General features: G+C 43.0%; 1 protein-coding gene across 1 annotated transcript; it reads left to right on the forward strand.

Annotated features, from left to right (window-relative positions):
* Window positions 1-557: 557 nt before the first annotated feature.
* Window positions 558-19,043, forward strand: map3k9 (mitogen-activated protein kinase kinase kinase 9; the record flags this gene model as incomplete). Its single annotated transcript, XM_079262761.1, has 11 exons — window positions 558-936; window positions 1,935-2,348; window positions 8,759-8,939; window positions 10,795-10,943; window positions 11,252-11,427; window positions 11,522-11,762; window positions 15,121-15,243; window positions 15,385-15,523; window positions 15,611-15,723; window positions 17,100-17,873; window positions 18,592-19,043. 11 exons carry the CDS (start codon window positions 558-560, stop codon window positions 19,041-19,043), a joined length of 3,141 nt encoding a protein of 1,046 aa, XP_079118887.1.
* Window positions 19,044-20,090: the final 1,047 nt, after the last annotated feature.

The raw sequence follows: 20,090 nt of genomic DNA on the forward strand, positions 1-20,090 counted from the left end.
AAGAGTTACTGAATCTCCAGCGTTTATCTGTCATATAAACGTTTTTCATTTACAAATTTCAAGTTAAAACTTAAAATAATCGTACATACACCTCACACACATCTTATTGTTTCCTTTTAGAAAAAGAAGCAAATCCTCCTTTGACATGTCGTATCGAAAGGACTTGGTACGCTGCATTTGACGCTGAGAGGTGGGCGGAAGCTAGATAGTTAATGACGTCTCTCTGGACCAATAGAAAACCTGTAAAATAATCGCACCTTGACGTGATTGGATGAGAATAAAAGCCCAATGCACAGCACAAGTTCCAGCGATGATTGGGTGTAGGATTGTGCATCGAAAATCACCGAGCTGCAGATGTGTGTTTGATGCTAACCAACGGCGGACGACGCAGCAGGATGCTGCTGTTAGTGACCCGCAGTGTTTTTGTGCGAAATTAGCAGCAACTTAGCTTTGCATGTGCGTGTGCGTGTGTGTGTGCGCGGACAGCAGGACGGTCCAGCCAGCCGCGTCAGGTGGATGCGCTGCAGTGATCCACGTCGCCCTTATGGATTGCGTCCATGGATGTCTTCAAACCCGCTTTGGACAATAGTTTGAGTCCCAAGGCGGAACCACAGGAAGAAGCAGATGTTTTTCGCTGGCCCACACCGGAGACTGGCCCCCGCTCCGCTCAGGATGCGCAGCCCACCGCGCAGGGCTTCTGGACCGCCGTCTTCGACTATGAAGCGTCTGCGGACGATGAGCTCAGCCTTTGTAAAGGAGACGTGGTGGAAGTCCTGTCCAAGGATTCCCTTGTGTCAGGAGATGAAGGCTGGTGGACTGGTATGATAGCGGACCGAGTTGGCATTTTCCCATCTAACTACGTCCGCAAGGGGAATGGCATCCCGGAGGAAATACGGGACACCTCAGAGCAGCAGTACTCGGTACCCCCTCTGCACCGTGAGTATCCCATTGTGCACCAAACCTCTGCTAATGAGATGAGAGCCATCGCCTAAACGCAGCACAGGGATGCAGTTTCATTTCATCCCCCATCCAGAGAAACCCCACGTTGAGAGTGCTGTGTCATGGCGAGCGCAATGCAACCCTGTTGGCCTAGACACACGCTGGCCAAGCATCCTCACAGCTTCAGGACCATTATCCAGACAGCATCCCATCTCAGTGGTCCAATGGTATCCATCAGAAAACATGTTAAAGATGTAGAAAGACTCTCAACATGGAAGGCTCTGGTTTTTAGTGTACAGTTGAGTTTGTGCTGAATTTGCAGCAAAAAAAAACAAAAAACAAAAAAACAGTAAAGAAAGAAATCTCCAGTTGTACTTCCAAAGCCAAGGCCTGAGACTGGGAGTAAGCAGAGGGGACAGCTAGAAAAACCAGCTCTCTCCACTGCCTTCATAAGAACATATAAAGGTGACTAAAACAAGTGTTTTGAGGACACTAAAGTCTGATTAATCCAGATTGTTTGGCTCTCTTTTTTAGCTGTTTCAGTCATTCACACAGAGACAGCTGGCCTACTTTCACACACCTGAAATATTTATTAAGGTCAGTCTGGTAAGCGTCTTCAGTTCAGAATCTGTAAACTGAATAATCGCTGTTCTCTTCATCACACGCTTTTCATTCATCATTTTTATTCTGTCTTTTGTTTCTTTTTTCCTCCAAACATCCAAGTCACATTGTAGGACAGATGCTCATCTTTGCATAGGTAGGGGTGGGTGTGGGGGGGTGTACTTACTGTATCTGGGCCAGCAGTGTTGTAAAAACTTTGAGAAAGCACTCTTCAACTAAATGACCTGGTTTAGAAATCCAGCCGGCTAAATAGTGAAAGAATGTAGGTTCACATCCTCTGATGTGCTTCAATGGGAATAAACTTGAATGTAATTGTCTCTTTTTTAAAATAAATATGTTGTTTTTGTTTTTTTTCTGTCTTCTTCTCTCCTTAGTCCTGGAGATTGATTTCTCAGAGCTCACCCTGGAAGAGATCATCGGGGTCGGTGGTTTTGGAAAAGTCTACCGAGCAGTGTGGCAGGGCACAGAGGTGGCGGTGAAGGCTGCACGCCGGGACCCTGACGAAGATGCCGAGCAGACCTTGGAGAGCGTGCGTCAAGAGGCAAAGCTCTTCGCCATGCTCAACCATCCCAACATCATGGCTCTGCTGGGAGTTTGCCTCCAGGAGCCCAACCTGTGCCTGGTCATGGAGTACGCGCGAGGCGGCCCTCTGAACAGGGCGCTGCATGGGAAACGCATCCCCCCGTGTACGCTGGTGGACTGGGCTGTGCAGATTGCCCGGGGTATGCATTACCTCCACAGCCAGGCCATCGTCCCCATAATTCACAGAGACCTCAAGTCCAGCAACAGTAAGATTCCCTCCCTTTACTTGTTGTATAAAATCAAGTCATGTTAAAAGAAAGTAAATAAATATGCAGAAAAATGCCCACATAGCTGACTTATAAAATATATCCTGTGACATCTTATTATTCTATTCACACTGGTTTAAACTGGTGAATAATTGAGAAATGAGAGCAGGAAGGAAAATAAGTTTGCCTCTGTGTTTGTGAAGCTGTTTGTAATCTGGCATTTTGTCCAACTGGATTCCCTAAATCCCAAGCCTATTACTGAGGATTTGTCCAATGCTCAGCCCCAGTCTCCCCATTGGAGGCTCTGACAATGCCTACATCAAGACCCTTGCCTGCCATTGGTCCGCTGTGTGGTAAAGATATCAGTAGTTCTACTTCCAATAGGCCGCTTTAAAGTGCTAAAGTCTGTCTAAACGGTTATCATCCCGGGCTCTGTAAGGGAAAACTCAACACACTCTTCACACGGCAGGAGAAGTGCAAGAGAAAGCTGCAAGCTTTCTTTTAGAGCTTGTCCAGAACCATTTGTGTCACCCTCACCCCATGCAGAGTAAAGGCTTTGGAGTTTTTGCAGATGGATTTCTGTGCAGGTCAAGTGCTAATTGTTTTTAAAGCTAGGGGGTCAACCACAGCAACACCACCGCCACTAAAATAAAATCGAATAAAATCAAATAAAGTGACCAATACAATCGATAATGCAGAGGGACAGATGACAAGCACACTATATCCAAAGTGGCAGGGATGTTACGCAACATGTGCAGCAAAAACACAGAAGTTGCAGAAACACGTTGAAAGTTTAACTCTCCTGGTGACGACTAGACGGTGTGAATTTATGTTTTTAATCCTAAAAGTAGGAAAAAATTGTGTGTTGGTGGAAAAATTTCTCCCATTTAAATGTGTGAATTGTTGTTGAATTATCGATTGATGTGATGTGTGATTAAACACTTTTACGTTAAGGTTTAAGTTGTCAGGAATAAGCAGAATCTCTGCTGTATTCTCCCGTTGGTATTCACTCTTGCTTTAAGTTGCTTAGTGGATTGAATGGTTGCACTCTCCCGCTGTAATAAGGAGAAAGCAACACAAATTGGCCATTTTTAAGCTTCATTAAATGGACATTGTTGGGGAGTGAGATGCATACGCAGCCACAACAGCTTGGCCACCAGCCTGCTCATGTTATGCTCTGGGATGGTTCCCTCAGCCTGGAGTTGCTGAAGTTCAACCAACGACGTCGTGTTGCTCCAGAACACACAAGCTGATCCCGTAGGTTTTCAGTTGGGGTTCATAGAGGGTCCTTCTATCCTCTCCACTCCCAAAATCTGGAGGTACTCTGTGGTGATCTTTGTTCTGTGTGAGAGAACATTACGGCTAAAAGATTAATGGTTTTTAAATTTAAATAGCAATATAAAACTTTGTAATTAGCAAACTGCAAAGGAGCGCATGTAACTTTCATGTACCTGAAACAGGTTTCAAACCTGCAGGATTTGACAAATCCACTTGCTCCAGAAATATTCACTGTTTGACCAGTCATTTCACCAGGATATGTTCTCTTTTTGAAGCTAAAAAATGCATCTAGCCAGGAATTTACTCTATTTCTGCCTCAAATACACTCATATTTGATTTGCGTTGCAGTTCAGTTCCCAACATTTTTTTTTCTCTATCCACTCTCGCAGCTGGTAAGTGGACTTATAAAATATAAAATATAAAAAGGACGGAGGAGAATATTTGTGAAAAACTGAGAGAAAATCTGAATGGCTCTCCCTCCTTATAGATACATATGGACTTTGCAGACATCTGGGATGTAAAGCCCATTAAACTTTACCTGAACTTTACCTGAACCTGAACTAACCATGTTAAAAACAGAAAAGCTTCAAGTTCCATCATGCAGTTAGTAAGTGAATCTTCCGTCCTTGTGTTGTAACATAAATCAGATTATTTTAATGTCATGTCAAGTGGTAGTCATTCATTTAATAGAAATTATATTTCTGCATGTTCACTGAACAGAAGCTGGAATTTTAAAAATTAAATCACAATATTTGTGAGAAAAATCACAATTAGATTGTTTTTCTGCAGATCATTCAGGCCTAGAGAGCATTTCCATCCTGGAGGATGAAGTTAGACACCAGATTTTGGAGACATGAGATCACTACTGGCTCCAGAATTGTAGCAGACATACAGCTTGGACTGACACACACAAAGCAGCGCTGAAATCTCAACAGAAGAATAAATACAGGAGAATATTACAGGGATTTTGGCTCAATTTTGGGAGTACTTCCCCTACATTTAGCTAGTGTTATTTATTCCACAAACACAGTTTATATAAGTTGTACCTTGTTGTAACAGTGACTAGTTGAGTTTTCCAGTAGTGTATTAAAAAAACACAATTTGGTGATGATTTTGAAACGGTGGGAACTTAATCCAGACAAGTCTCTGGATTTTCTTCTTTTAAGTAGAAGAAATGTAGATATCTGCGATGGACTGACGACTTGTCCAGGGTGTACAAGTCAATCCCGGCTCCAGCTTCCCCAAAACCTTTAATCACCTTTAACTAAGCAGTTAAGAAAATGAATGAATGAATCTAGATGTGTTAAACCAGTAATTAACATCAGCTGATTTTTACATCATAATTGAAAAACTGAATGTGAATAAGTACAATCTGAGTTCACTGCACTTTTCACCTCTGCTGCTTCTTTTCTCTCCAGTTTTATCCATTAAAATGCGACCAAATGGTCATGAACTTTCTCTGCATCTGAACATCGGAAACATGGAGATCAAACATGCAGCTGTGCACTTCCAGTTGCACGGCTGCATGTTTGCTTAGAAATTACTGTGACATAAAAACCAAATACAGTTTTTTCTCAGGATTTCTGCTGGGATAGTTGTTTGTTCAGCTTTACACATTATGTTTTTCAAATTAAGCAAACTATTTTGGGTTCTTATTTTCTTGTAAGATAGTTCAACTCATTACACGTTTTTTTTTGTTTTTTTTTTTTTACTTTATTCATCTCAAGTGTAAAATATTTCCAGTCACTTATCCATTCATTTTTCATCCCCACTTATTTCAACGCAGTCAGAGGAGTTTTTAGTCCAACCAGCTACTAAATGAGAGGCGATGTACACTCTGAGCAGATGCAGTCTATGACGATGTCAACACAGAGAGACAAACAGCCACTCACTCCCTCCTGGGGAGAATTTAGGGACCAACTAATCTAACCTGCATGTCTGTGGACTAAGCCGGAGTTACCAGAGAGAATTCACACAAGCACGGGGAAAACGTGTGAGACAGCGGTGCTAGCCACCACATCCAGTCGTATCCATTCATAAAGATGTGAAATCATTTAATAATCTCCAAACCAAAGTTTAAAGACAAGGTGCTTAAAAAGACACAAAGCAAGAAAAATACAAAGAAAGTAGAGAGAAAGTTGGCATTATCTTTTTTTTATTATCACCAAGGAGGTTATGTGTTTTCCAGCTTTTGTAGCATCTTTATACAAAGACTACTGAACATATTTTTATGATTTGTCTGAGAATCTGTCTCGGTCCAACTTAGATTGTATTAAATTTGGGGATTTATCCGGATCACCATCTGGATCCAGGAATTTATTTTTAAAACGATTCTTTATCATTCTGTATATTTGGATATAACTCCATAATAAATGATTGGCCAAATAATACTGCAGAATTTCCCAAAAGGTTTTACAAGATAAATCTGGATCCCTGCAAAATTCTGGATACTACCATCCAGAACAGGAAAAATAGCAGGTCTTTAGAATTCCCATCACCTCAAGAGAACAGATGAAGATATAAGCATGCAACAAACATCATTATACAGCCAAAACACTGGATTTATTATCAGTGTCTCTAGGAATCTAACAGTGTATACGTGTAAAATGAATGTAGGACACGATGATGGGCTGGAAATGAGCTGCTTGGAGGTCTGCACTCTTCAGGTGCTTTTCTAGTTTAAAATGGAAAGAAAGCTCCACAGTAGATACCAGAAGGACCATTTAGATGTATTCTCTGGTCAGTGTACATTTAGGTACAGAAATAAAAGCTTTTTTTTTCAGAGTTTAACTGTAAATCTACAGTTGATAGTTTTGTGGCTTTGATTGGCATTAAAATAATGATTAACTTCCCTAAAATCAAGGAAACAAAAGTCCAAGTTTACCTAGTTTAAATGTTTTGGGTTTTTTCTTATAATCATTATTGTTTATAACCCACATGAAAATGTGTTACTTTAACATTGCAGACGTTTTTTCCCCTTCGAGGCTTGTCAGTATTACTACTGTTAATAAAACCTGATCAGTGATGTTACTGAGCCGGTATGGAAGCCCTATTCACACAGTTGTACTGCACATGTTTTATGCCGGATGCCCTTCCAAATGAAACCCTCTTCATTTATCCAAGCCTGGAGCTCTGGCCCACAGAGGACAGGGTAGGAGGGCAGGACTCAAACCGCCGACCTTCAGGTCACAGAACAAGCTGCTCTATCACCTGAGCCACTGCTACCCCCTACAAACAGATCATTCAATATATTGTTTAAATCTCAGGTGTGTTCAGAAAGGCTGCATTCAGCTTCTGTAACTGTTCTCTACAAACAAAGTGGGATGCAGCCCTCCATGAATTAATTTGCCTGTTCTTGTCCTGGTTCATTTCCGATTGTCATTGCAACATGACTGCAAATGTTGATATTGCAATAACTTTCTGATGTTCAGCAGCTCTTAAAGGCTTCTAAGATTTTTCATTTCAGATAATTGTCATCAAAGTTGCATAATTGTCATAATAATCAATAAGCTGAGTGAAAGACAAAAAAGCCATATTTCCATGTCTTACCATCTAATGATGCTACGACAACTCTGTCTGGAAATCCCAAAAGTCAAGCAGGCTTTTAGGTTCCTGTTTAATAGGGCTGTGACAATATGCTTTTGTCCCGATTCGATTCCAATTTTTTGGGTGCCGATTGAATTTAAATTGCAATTCTCACAATTCTTCGATATTGCTGATTTTTGTAGATTAAAAACAAAATAAACGTACAAAACTTTTTTTTTTTTTTTTTTTGCTCGTCGTTTTTCTTGATTTCAATTAGGGGAAAAAAACACAGTCGCCAGACCATCATTCTGCTGCTATAATGCCCAAGAACACAAGTAAAAAGAGCAATAAAAACAATAAAAATGACAAAAAAATTTTATTATGGATTATTTTTATTTGTTTGAAAAGAAATTCAATTTTAAAATTGTGAAGCAAAAAAAAAATCCCAATTTCTGATATTTCGATTCGATTTTCTCACCCCTACTGTTGAACATAATGTACTATTCTTTATTAGGAATCCGTGTATGAATTACTAATTTATTACAAACCTTACTGAGTACAGAATGACTGCATTTGGTTGAAAAATTTCTGAGTCATGACACGATGCTCTTGGCTTTTATGGTTTCAGTTATCTCTGCTGGCTCAATTTCCCATCATGTACCATTAGAAGCTCTTATCTGAAGCGCTGTGCATTACAGAAAGTGCCTACATTTGAAGCCCGGCAGGCCTCGGAGTGAATCAGCTCCAGTTTGTTTCATGTTGCACCTCCTCGGCTACACTGGAACTGGGCTTTTTACTTCAACCGCATGTTTTGGGTTCATTTCTTTGAAAACTGTTTCCATAGCGTCAGAAAGCCGCGAGTTGCAGATGTAGAGGTGCTTGATGTGCACCGCAGCCTGCAGACACACCCTCTCGATTGGGCACGGCCACAGCAGATGGCCTGGCAGAGTGGAGCAGAGTGGGGGGGGTGAACATGTGGTTAGGAGGAGTCCTGCTTTGCCTGAGCATGTTAGGAATGGGGTGTTTGCGAACGGGTTTGTTGCAGCAGGATATTTCTGTAGTTGGAGTCTACGCTCAGTGCTTGCATGAGATGTGAAAATCCACAGTGAATACATTAGTATTGATCAGGAGGGTGTTTTCACCTGCTTTGGCTGTTCTAGTAGCTCACACTGTCCTGGTTTCTCTGTTCTTTTCTCTTTCTCTTCTCTGCTTTTATCCTGTCAATCCTTTCATTCCCTTCCACCATCCACACCCTGTTTTATTCACCCGTCATTTGTCTTTTTTATTTTTGCCATTGTGTGTGTGTGTGTGTGTGTGTGTGTGTGTGTGTGTGTGTGTGTGTGTGTGTGTGTGTGTGTGTGTGTGTGTGTGTATCCACATGCATTGTGCCGTCTCACGGGACTCCCGCTGCTGCCACTCCAAACATTTCAAACCCCGACGACGACAATGATGATGATGATGATTACCTGGAACCTTTTACTTTAACCATAACCCCACCCTGATTACCCCTTCCCTCTCTCATCCTCCAACCTCCCTCACATTTTTATACCAACCCCCCACCTCCCCTTCTGCATCGCTTCCTGCTTCACCATTGCCGACCACTCCAGTTTTGATCCTGGAGAGGGTTGAGATGGAAGACCTCAGCAACAAGACGCTGAAGATAACCGACTTCGGCCTGGCTCGAGAGTGGCACCGCACCACCAAGATGAGCGCCGCCGGGACCTACGCCTGGATGGCGCCGGAAGTTATCCGCTCATCCATGTTCTCCAAGGGTAGCGACGTTTGGAGGTGGGCAGAGGGAGGCCAGAAAGAGGAACAGTTAAACCACCAAGCACGAGGAAAAGTTCACACACTGACTCATGGGTTAAAAAGCTAAAAGGTTTATTTAGAATTATTTAAAAGTATAGTACTTATTTTTTATCATTTATCCCTCATCAGTACAGGTGCAAATTAATTATCTTTTGTTTTAAAGTTCAGAGCATGAATGTGTGTAATAGTTTTATCTTTTCACATGTGACTTTGACATACTCACCTATGCGTTATGACCAGAATATCACTGCATTTTTTTGGACAGTCGTTCTTTCCAGAACCAAAAACCAGCTGATTTATTGGTCAAATTTGAGAGTAGGGGGAGGATCTGTCGGTCCCAAGGAACCTCGCCAGACAGACAGAGAAGCTCTGGCAGTGTGTTTTTAGACATGAGGAACACAAGTGGTGAATGAACATAGTAACCTTTTATTATTTCTAAAACTTTCCTCATTACATTATGAACATGGCTGTCGGTTCGGGGGAACACTACGTAGTTCAGCCACATTGTGGAAGTGGAGTCTTAGTGGCCATAAGGTTGGCTCTCAGTTGGGACAGATAGTTGGAACAGCATGATCATGGGTTAAGTTAGGCTTTCAGAAATATAGTCATAGTTTACCTTTAAGTTTGATGCTATAACAATCATAAGCAGAACACACCAGGAGAAAACACACCCAACCCATTCTCTCCACCTGGCTTGTGTTGGCTTCTTCTACAGCTTGCTAGAACCCCACCTGGAAAATGTATGTCTGTATGTTGGTGCTGCTTCCTTCAAATGTTCAGCATAGAACATATAAGTCGCCTGACTTCACCTTTTTGAAGTTGGACGTCATTAAGCAAGGTATGTCTTATGACGTATAGAAAAACATAATTTGGACGCGATGACAGGGTGAAAAGGTGACTGTCCATTTTTACCAGATTTGATTGTCTGGAAAGAAAACATTTTTACCTTTTTTATGGTAAATGTTTAGTGAACAATAAAACTAATGATGAGATTTGATGACTTTACCCTGCAAGTCTGAATGGCTCACATGCATGCATGTAGGAGTGGCCCTTGAAATTTCACATACCTGGGACCCAAAATGAAATGCCTGGGTCATTTAGGTGTCAGGGTTTTTTTTTTTCTTTTTATTATGTGTTCAGTTGGCAGTGACTTCAGAGACACATTTATTTACTCTCAAGCACCAAAAGGAAAAAAATTCCCCATTGTATGTCTATTTTAATAGAATATTTTTTTCTGGTCTTGGTTGTGAGGAGCAAGATTTTAAATGAAATGAGTAAATTAATGTCAACAGGAGTGACAACCAGTGGGGGAGAACACGTGGGGTGTCTAGCTCCAGTCCTCAGTGGCCACAATCCGACAGGTTTTTCCCATATCAGTCATTGTGCAGAATTTCATAGGTTGTTTGGTCCATTTGGTATTCTCCATGGGTCCATGTAAGCCCAGTGTGTTGGAACAGGGATACATGAAAGCCTTCCGGACCGCGGCACTCTGCGACCGACTTTAGACAACCCCAGTCGATGAATCCACCATAGAGTGGAATGATGCTTGGCCAGTAATCCTACAAAGTGTGTGACTCATTGCCGGCTTTGTTGTCAGGTCAGAATTTTTCATGCCTTTGCATGACATTAGGGGAATTTACCATCCCCATTCGTTCCTGGTGTGTTGGATTCATGGTTCGACTCATCAGCGTGCAGTCTTGGGTCTCAGCACTTCTCTGCCCTTCAGAAGAGAAAATGTTCAACAAAAGTTATTTCCTGCTACAGTCACGAATATTTACACGTTGATTTAGACTCTTTATGTATGTTTTTCTTTATTGTTTTTCCAACATTAAAGTTATGGGGTGCTGCTGTGGGAGCTGCTGACTGGAGAAGTCCCGTTTCGAGGCATCGATGGACTCGCGGTGGCTTACGGTGTGGCAATGAACAAGCTGGCTTTGCCCATTCCCTCGACTTGCCCTGAGCCTTTTGCACGTCTTATGGAGAGTAAGAAAACCAAATATGTCTCGGCTGTATAATTAAAGGCATCATTCAAAGTTTCTGACATGCACCAAAACCTCATGGAGCAGTGTTCCAGAGCTGGAGGTTTGCAAAACATATAATTATTTATTAGAAAAGAGAAGACTGACCACATGATTCTTATGCATTTATCCACTGCAGCAGCTTCATTGTCTGAACTATATCTGATAAGCAGCAAATAACCAAAAAGAATTTGATATTACTTATTGGTATTCTGAAAGAATTGGCTTTTATTGGCCTACATTTCTGAGGCTGTTTTTCATCTTTTCCCACAGACTGCTGGAACCCAGATCCTCACTTTCGTCCCCAGTTCACAACCGTTCTGGACCAGCTCACAGCCATTGAGGAGTCAGGATTCTTTGAAATGCTTGCAGACTCCTTCCACTCTCTGCAGGATGACTGGAAAGTGGAGATCCAGGAAATGTTTGATCAGCTGAGGACCAAGGAAAAGGTAATGACTGCACGGTTTTATTTGTCCTGTGCATTAAGGAATCTCAGGAAGTTGCAACAGTTTTTACTCCACCTGCTCCGTCTGGATGCTCCAGGAGCTGCGATCGTGGGAGGAAGAGCTTAGCCGCGCAGCTCTGCAGCAGAAGTGTCAGGAGGAGGCGTTGAGGAAGCGCGAACAGGAACTGGCGGAACGGGAGATCCACATCCTGGAACGGGAGCTTAACATCATCATTCACCAGCTCTACCAGGAGAAGCCTCGTGTGGAGAGCAGGCAGGGCAAGTTCCGCCGCAACCGCCTTAAGCTCAAGGATGGGAACAGGATCAGCCTCCCATCAGGTACTGAAAACAAGTTCTAGTGTTCACTGTTGGTATATGTAACCCTTTACTCAGTGGTAAGGCAAATTACTGCGTAATTGTAGTGTAATGTGGTAACAGTAATAAGGGCTAGCAATCAGAGGATCAGGATTCAACTGAGAGCCAATGAGTTGAGCAGCAATAATGAGCAACACAAGGTTAATGTTGAGTAGCAACTCATGGATTCTCTCATGAACATGGGCCAATGGCCAACAAGAGAAAATAACAATAAAATTAACCCCAAAATAAAATGAATAAATAGACAACCCTGGTGTGCACGCACAAAACACATGAAAAAATATATTGTTCGTTGGGCCCTTATAAGATCGGGATTGTTGCAGGTGCACCTGATTTTGACAGTCAGTCAAAATGTAATATCTTGCGTGTGTGGGAAAGTGTATGTGGTTATCTTTTCCCCTGGGTCCATTGGCTCGCCATCTGAATCCCGTCCAGTGACTTGGGCTCTTTTGACCATTCCAAAAAACCTGACCATTGCTCTGTGATTAGCGGAGCCTTCTGTGCCTGACGCAGCTCACAATGAATATGGAACTAGCCGACTTGCCTCAATGTCTAGTTGCTCGGCTCTGGCTTGCAGCAGACATGGGAGCAGCCGTTATCTCCCTGCCTAACACGAAATTTCTCTTTCTTTTTTCTTTCGAGTCCTCTAAGCATGCAGCTTTCTCTCACTCTTGTGGTGGAAGCATGGGAAAAAAACGAAGAAAAAACGTGCAGAGCCTCACCCCTGAGCTTACAGGCCGGACTAGAGTTGTGTAGTCTCTGATTGGTTGTTGAGGAGTAGGTATCCCCACGTGGGATTAAGTGAACAGAGTGATGTCTTCAGGTGCATTAGGATATTTAAAACTTTGTTGATACCGTGAAACAGAACACAAAAATAAGCACTTGTTCTTTTACTAAGAGTTTTCTTAATCTAGTCTACATATAGATTAGTTATTTAGGTTTTAAGTTTAGTACAAATGTCATGCCGTGCCGAAGAAGCGCATGCCGAGCTAACGGTGTGTTCAGACCAAACGCGTTTTGAGCGTCAAAAACACTCAAAACGCTGAACGCTCTACGCTGGTCACTAAACTGCCACTTTTGTGTCCGACGCCCAAAACGCTCCTGCCGCGTCTGCCGCTTGTCTGGAGCGAGCGGCAGATGCGGCGGAAAAGAGAGAAGGGAGGCAGCGCTTTTCTTGCAGTCAGTTTGAATGATGGCGGATTCAGTAGAGCAATGGCATGGTTTTATTTAATAAATAAAGCTAGAGAGCGTTGTCGTAGGGCAGTGATAGTCACTATTAATGCAACAAGAGTCGCACTCAGCAGAGACACCCCCCCCCCCCCCCCCCCCCCCCCCCCAACAAAGCATTGCTAGGCAACGTATCCTGCTACCAAGCAGCAACCTCCGGTGGTTAAAAGTGAAGCCTATGCGGAAGTGCATAAAACTGCCCTTCAAATCTCCATAGACTCCCATGTTAAAAAGACCAACTTCACAGCAGAAATAAACATGGTTCAAAAATCCATTTTCGGTTTAATAGGTCAGATTTACCTTCATGACAACTGTGGGGGAGTGAATTTATTTCTAACTCGGCCGTTTTAAAGTAATTGAGTCTCGGAGTTCGGAAAATTTAGGGGCGTGTCCTTTTGATTGACAGGTACCAATCTCTGGCTTCAAGTCAGAAGAACGTAGAACAACCGCGGTTTTTAGCCAGTTAACAACGTGACTTAGCTTTAGCCCGCTTACCTCCGTTAGCTGGGTAGCTCCCGTTATCTCACTTAGCTTTTAGCTACAGAAAGCTCGGAGTTCGCTCGATGTCAATAATCCGCCATGACGATCACGGCTCCCCTCTCAGCTCCACCTCTTTGCCCATATTTGTATTTTCCGGGTGAGACGACGCGCATGACACTGCCAACATGGCGACGATAGGAACCGCCCACCAAACTTCAATTCAGCTCTTCAGAAATGTACGGGTGATGTCACGGAGACTCCGTCCATCTTTTTATATACAGTCTATGCATGCTACGTTGCCAAATCAGTAACATTCAGCTTTTTAGCAAGGAATGGTTATCCTAAATATTGCACGGAGTAATGGCATCTGCCCCGTGTCTGGGTTCACCACAGAAATCCTCCAGGAGATATGAGGTGATCGCTCTGATTGGTTGACGCCCCACGTCAAGCGACTAAAGTTCAGCTTTGCTCATCTCTGGCTTTTGATGTGCGGAACGCGCGTCGAGCTTAAAGAAACTTCTTAAATTTTCGGTGCGTTCCGCGCTGAACGCTGACGCCCAAAACGCTCAAAACGCGCCGCGAGAAAGCTCGACGCCCCCTTCCCGTGCCTCCACATAGACTTTACATGGAAACCTGCCGCTCTTGATGCTCAAAACGCGTTTGGTCTGAACACACCATAAGAATATGCAATGACAAAGCAGCAATCTGAATCTGAATAATAGTCTTGATTACAACATATTCTTGGGTTTTGCATGCATTTGCAATCTTTTCCTGTCAGATGGCTAAAGCTTGACTTAATTACTATTGGAGTTTATAGCTGAACCAGAAACTGCAAGGTGATCTGTGACTGCAAGACAAGCCCATATCATCATCTCTCCACCACCGTGCTTGGCGTTTTGTGTGAGCTGTTTGTACTGATAAGCTGTGATGGTGATGTAGATGATGAGCTAACATCTCCACTCGGGTCTGATTGATCTGAAAGGCATTGTTGCAGGAGTTTTGTGGTCTGTTCAGACTAAACTTGGTCAGCATATTCTATTCAGAGAGAAGAGATTGTAATCCGCTTGGGAACCCCTTCAAACAAACCGTACTTGTCCTTTTCTAATTGTAATGTAATGAACTTAAAGGACTTAATGAAGCCTGTAGAGACGGAGATCTAACTCTTTGTTTTGGGTTTTTTTTTTGGGTTTTTTTTGTTTTTTTTAAGCAGTTTCTCTGATTATTGGCCAGACTGACCTTGGGGTAAACTTCTGGAAATATTGGCAGCTGTCTTGAATGTTTTCCACTTGTGACCAGTCTTCCTTATGGTGGGATGATGGTCTCCAAATTGTTTGGAAATGGTCTTATAATCCTTGCCAGAACGATAGACAGTAACAGCTGCTTCTCTAAGACCACTGCTGCTGACACACACAGAATTAACGCACATGTTGAAGATCATTTCATAAAGTGTGTTTTATTAGCAACACCTGGCTCTTACCAAGCCTCAAAGCATTGCTTAGGTTTACATGCTAATATGTCACCTTTTGTTCGTCAAAAGTTTTATTTACTGTATTTTTAAACTCAAATGATATTGTGATGTGTGGATCCGCTCCATGTTTTTTATGAAATACTTTAGATTTCCAACACAAAATCACAGTGCAGGCGTCTCCTTCTCATGATCGCCGGAGGAGTTTGCTCAGCAGCAGTTCCAGCCCTCCAGCCAGCCCACCGATGCTGCCTCGCCTGAGAGCCATCCAACGTAAGCGCAACAAGTGTCCCATATTTAAAATATGATGTCATTAAATAGGGAATTATGGCCACTGTGAATCGTTTTAGCTAATCTGAATTAAGCTTTTCTTTAGTTTTAAATCCTGAGAAGCTCTTTATTGTCATTTTGCAGTCACTCCGGGGGAGGGGTGCACCGCCTGGGGCCGCACAGGTTTCCAGCAAGGGGAAGAAGAGCTGGAGAGGAAAGGGTCCAGGAAGAAGGGCCGGTCCCGTGGATGTGGCATATACAGGGAGCACAGCGCTGATGCTAAGTAAGAAAAATATGCTTTTAATTCAAGTTTTGATGAAGACAACTTAAATGAAAAGCCGTGGAAAGTAATTTACATCCTTCCTCACAGTGTGAAGCCTCCCCGTGAGGGCAGTCGACAGCGGTCCTGCAGCGCCCCAAACCTCCGGAGATCCCCGAGGCATAGTCCAGCAGTGCCGGGGGTGCCAAGCCTTGTGGAGATGGGTAAGCAGCAACAGCTTAGCCAGTATGTTTCTCTGTGTCTGGCATGTGTCCAGTCATCATGAAAATACAGAGAGCAGCTGGCAGTTGTTGGCTGGCAGCTCACAGCTGTGTCAACAACTGAAGTTTGCAACTTCATATCATAAATTCATTGGAAAATATGCTTTGTATTTATGGAATTTAAGAAAGTCAAGTCACTTCCGAGCAGAAGTGTCCAAACTTTTCCACTGAGGGCCACACACAGACAAGTGTGTGTGTGTACATGACAGGTTGGGCCACTCAGGTGAGATGTATAGCCAGACCGCTAGTGAAAAGCATAGACTGTATATAAAGAGATGGACGGAGTCACCAGCAGGTTTCTGAAGAGCTGAATTGAAGCTCGGTGGGCGGTTCCTACTGTCGCCATGTTGGCAGCGTCATGCGCGTCGTCTCACCCAGAAAATACAAATATGGGATAAGAGGTGGAGCTGAGAGGTGAGCCGTGAGCGTCATGGCGGATTATTGACATCGAGCGAACTCCGAGCTTTCTGTAGCTAAAAGCTAACCAAGCTAATCACAAGATAACGGGAGCTAACCAGCTAACGGAGGTAAGCGGGCTAAAGCTAAGTCACGTTATTAACCAGCCAAAAACCGCGGTTGTTCTACGTTCTTCTGACTTGAAGCTGGAGATTGGTACCTGTCAATCAAAAGGACACGCCCCTAAATATGCCAAACTTTGAGATTAAATTACTTTTAAACGGCGAATTAGAAAAAAAATTCACTCCCCCCCACAGTTGTCATGAAGGTAAACCTGACCTACAAACCAAAAATGGATTTTTGAACCAGGCTGTAAACATGTTTATTTCTGCTGTGAAGTCGGTCTTTTTAACATGGGAGTCTATGGGGATTTCCTCTGTTTTGCGACCAGCCCCTAGTGGATGAAGGGGGAACTGCAGTTTTGTGCACTTCCGCATAGGCTTCACTTTTAACAACCGGAGGTTGCTGCTTGTTGAAAAGTTAGAAAAATCTATCCAAAGTTTACAAAATATGCTTCATTTTTTAACATGTTTACAGAAAAAACAGCTTTCCTCATAGTTGTCCACAAATTGATTTTCATTCATTTATTCAGAAAATAGTTTAGCAGCCCATCTAAAAGGCCTGTACAGAAAAGGATTGTACATCTCTCGCTTGTTATTTAAGTTATTCGGTTTATTAACACACCTTTTACTGTTTGTTAGAAACTTTTATTAACTTTAACTGACTGACTGGAACTTAAAAACAGGTGTTTCCATCAAGTCACTTTTGTTTTTATTCATTTTAATTATCTTTGGTATTTTTTAGTAAAAAAAAAATAAAATAAAATATTTGGTGAGGTGATAACTTCATGGCGTTGTTTTCAGAAAATGAAGACTGCTGCTTCACAACAGAACCAGGAGCAACTCCTGGTCAGTCCTACCTCTGCATTCCCTTCCAAAAGGAGGCCCAAGCATCTTCTGCTGCTGACAATGATGGAGATGAGTACTGCCTCAGCAGCCAGGTGCCTGGAACCCCACCATGCAAGAAAAGCCCCGGTGGGGGCCGGCGTTCTGAGCTGGTCCTGCTGGGCTGTGGGGCTCTGCTGGCTGCCGTCGGTCTGGGTTGCAACCTACTCACTTTGGCCCAGCCAGAGGAGAACATTAAACCCCGATGGGAGAACTTCTTCCATAAAACGGGTGGCCAAAAGCGAGGCGCCAGCCCCCCCACTCGCAGACTGTTCCGACGGGAAAGTCCGCTCAAGCCTTCGGCGCCCTCACTACCAGAGCGAGGTCTGCCCTCCTCGTACACGCTGCTGTCCTTATCATCGGTGTCTGACTGCAACTCCACCCGCTCGCTGCTGCGCTCTGACAGCGAGGAGCTGCTGGTCTGCCACCCCACCACGCTGCCCTCCCGGCCTCCTCTCCCCCCTCCCGGCTCGGAGCAGAAAGCATTCCAAACGCCTGCCAACCCGCTGGTCAACACACACGTTGAGAGCTTCAAGCGCAACCCACGCCAGTCCCTCACACCCACCCACATCCCCTGTGCACCAAGCTCGTCACGTAGCCTGCGTCGAACGCCATCAGACGGAGCCATCAAGAAGAGCTGCCCTCTCAACAGCCTGGAGCCTTTACCAGAAAAAACCGCTTTAGAAAACACAGGTAAAGTCCTTTTTTCCTGTTTGAGGTGAATAAATGTTTCATTTTGGCAAATCATTTATTTGCAGATATACAGTTGTGCTCATATTTATTCATACCCTTTCATTAAAGAGGGAAAAAAAACAGCTGCCTGTAAGATAAGCTGGAATTGACTAAAGTAATAATAAATAAACATTTTAGGAAAATCATTACATTATTTTCTAATTGTGGTTCAATAGAATTTTTTTTTGTTTTTAAAAAGCAAACAGATAAGATAATTTATTACATTACTTGTAAACTAATATTTAGTTGAAAAACCCTGTAATGTTTCTGCTCCAGTCAGGTGTTTTCTGTTCCTCTCAGTCAGACTTCTGCACCTGTTGACAGGTATTTTGTCCCACTGTTCAACAGAAAAATCAGCTCTCATTTGTCCAGGACCAATTTGTTTGTTTGTTTTCTTTCTTCAACTTTCTTCAACTGTTTTCTTTCTTCAACTAAATGAAAAAACAGTGTCTTATATTACTAAATTATATTTTTGCTAATGTTTAGTTATTGTTCCTTTTTTAGGTCTCCAGTTATTTGAATGACTGTTGTAAATTCAGCCTTTTCTTTAATGAAAGAGGATGAATACATGTGAGCACAACTGTACATTTATGCCTTGTTTTCTTTACATAAGTCTTCATTTTTAAGTGCTTCACTTTGACTGTTTTTCTGTTGTTAAAACAACGTAAATCTTGAACAGGCGGCTTGAGGGGTTTAAAGGAAGACTGTTCTGAGGTTCCCCGGCTCCCCAATCCAGATGTGGTGTTCCCCCCAACACCTCGCCGGCGCTGTCCTCCCGAACGCCCCAAAACCTTGGACTTTGTTGCCCGGCCTCGGCCATCGCCTCGCGCACGCTGCGACGTGTTCTGGGCAGAAGCAAGATCCAGGGTAAACGGGCAGACACTGGGTAACGAGTCCCCTGCCAACACCTCCAGCACAGAAACTCCACCCACAGTGGAGTTTGGGAGAGAGCCAGCAGTGCTGCCCACCCCCATGGAAGCCCCCACACCTTACTCCCCCCGCAGGAATGAAAACCTGTTGGACACGCTGGACGAGGGACAGTGCCGGGATGGAACCGTCCCGCTCTGCAGACCTGAGGTCAGCCATCCCAAAGACTCACCTTACCGCTACAAACCAGGATTCTGGTCCTAAGTCACCCGACTCTTCAGCTGCAAGTCTGGGTCCATTCGTTTGGAACCAACGTGGGATTCTCCACCTTTCTCCATCGGCAATACTGTAACTTATCCGCAGTTAAGAACTTTACTGTTAATATTTGACCTTTTCCGCATTTGGGTTTGTTGACATTTGCACGATAATCATCTAGTTAGGCATCGTAAACAGCTGAAGCAAAGCAGAAAAAGTATGACGTGAACCAGGTGAGGTAGCGATGCATCAGAGAAAGAGGAATCATAAATTATTCGGCAGGTTCAGGGTCTTTCTATCGCATTTTCACATTCATGCTGTGAAAGCAGAACGGCGCTGTGACACCTTCACAAAGCTTTACAAACTTTTCTTATTCATCTTAAGTTCAAAATTGTGCATTTAATGAAGTGCACTTTAGGGAAGCATTGTGAATGTAAAGCTTCATTTTTTTCCCCTCTTTTTTTAAATTAAGGATTTTTTTATTTGTCATTTGTCTGCAAATTTTTGTCATTTGATCTAATCTGGACAGTGTAGTTCTCACTCCTGTACAAAAAGGGGGGGTGGATTCCAGTTTTGCACCAGCCACCTGTCCTCACTGATCACTTCTACACAGAAATATCCCACAGACAGGGACAGCTTTTCTTTTTTATATGACCACTCACCGCCTTTATCAAGCCACATCCATGAAAACGGGAAAGTTAGAAAATGGGTCAAATAATTTACTGATTGTCTTATTTATTATTTGTAGCGTTATTTAAACTAAAAAAAAAGAAACGTTGAATTTTATTGTGAGTTTGATTTTGGACTTTTGAGGATGCTATGTGAGAAACAATGTCTAACAGGTGGAGCACGCCCAGTTCCCTCCGGAGTATTTCTGATTGTAATGATTTATTTATTTTATTGATTTTTCTGATACCTTTATTTTTTTTTATAATAACTCTGACTCATTGTAATTGCCTTGGTTTTTTTTTTTTACACTTGTAAATGCTCTTAAAGAATGGGGTTTTTTTTTTTAGGTGTCAGCTTTTGCACAAAACATTCAAAAATTTCCTTCTC

This window comes from Telmatherina bonti, assembly GCF_933228915.1.
Source record: "Telmatherina bonti genome assembly, chromosome: 22".
In the NCBI taxonomy this organism is placed as follows: Eukaryota; Metazoa; Chordata; class Actinopteri; order Atheriniformes; family Telmatherinidae; genus Telmatherina; species Telmatherina bonti.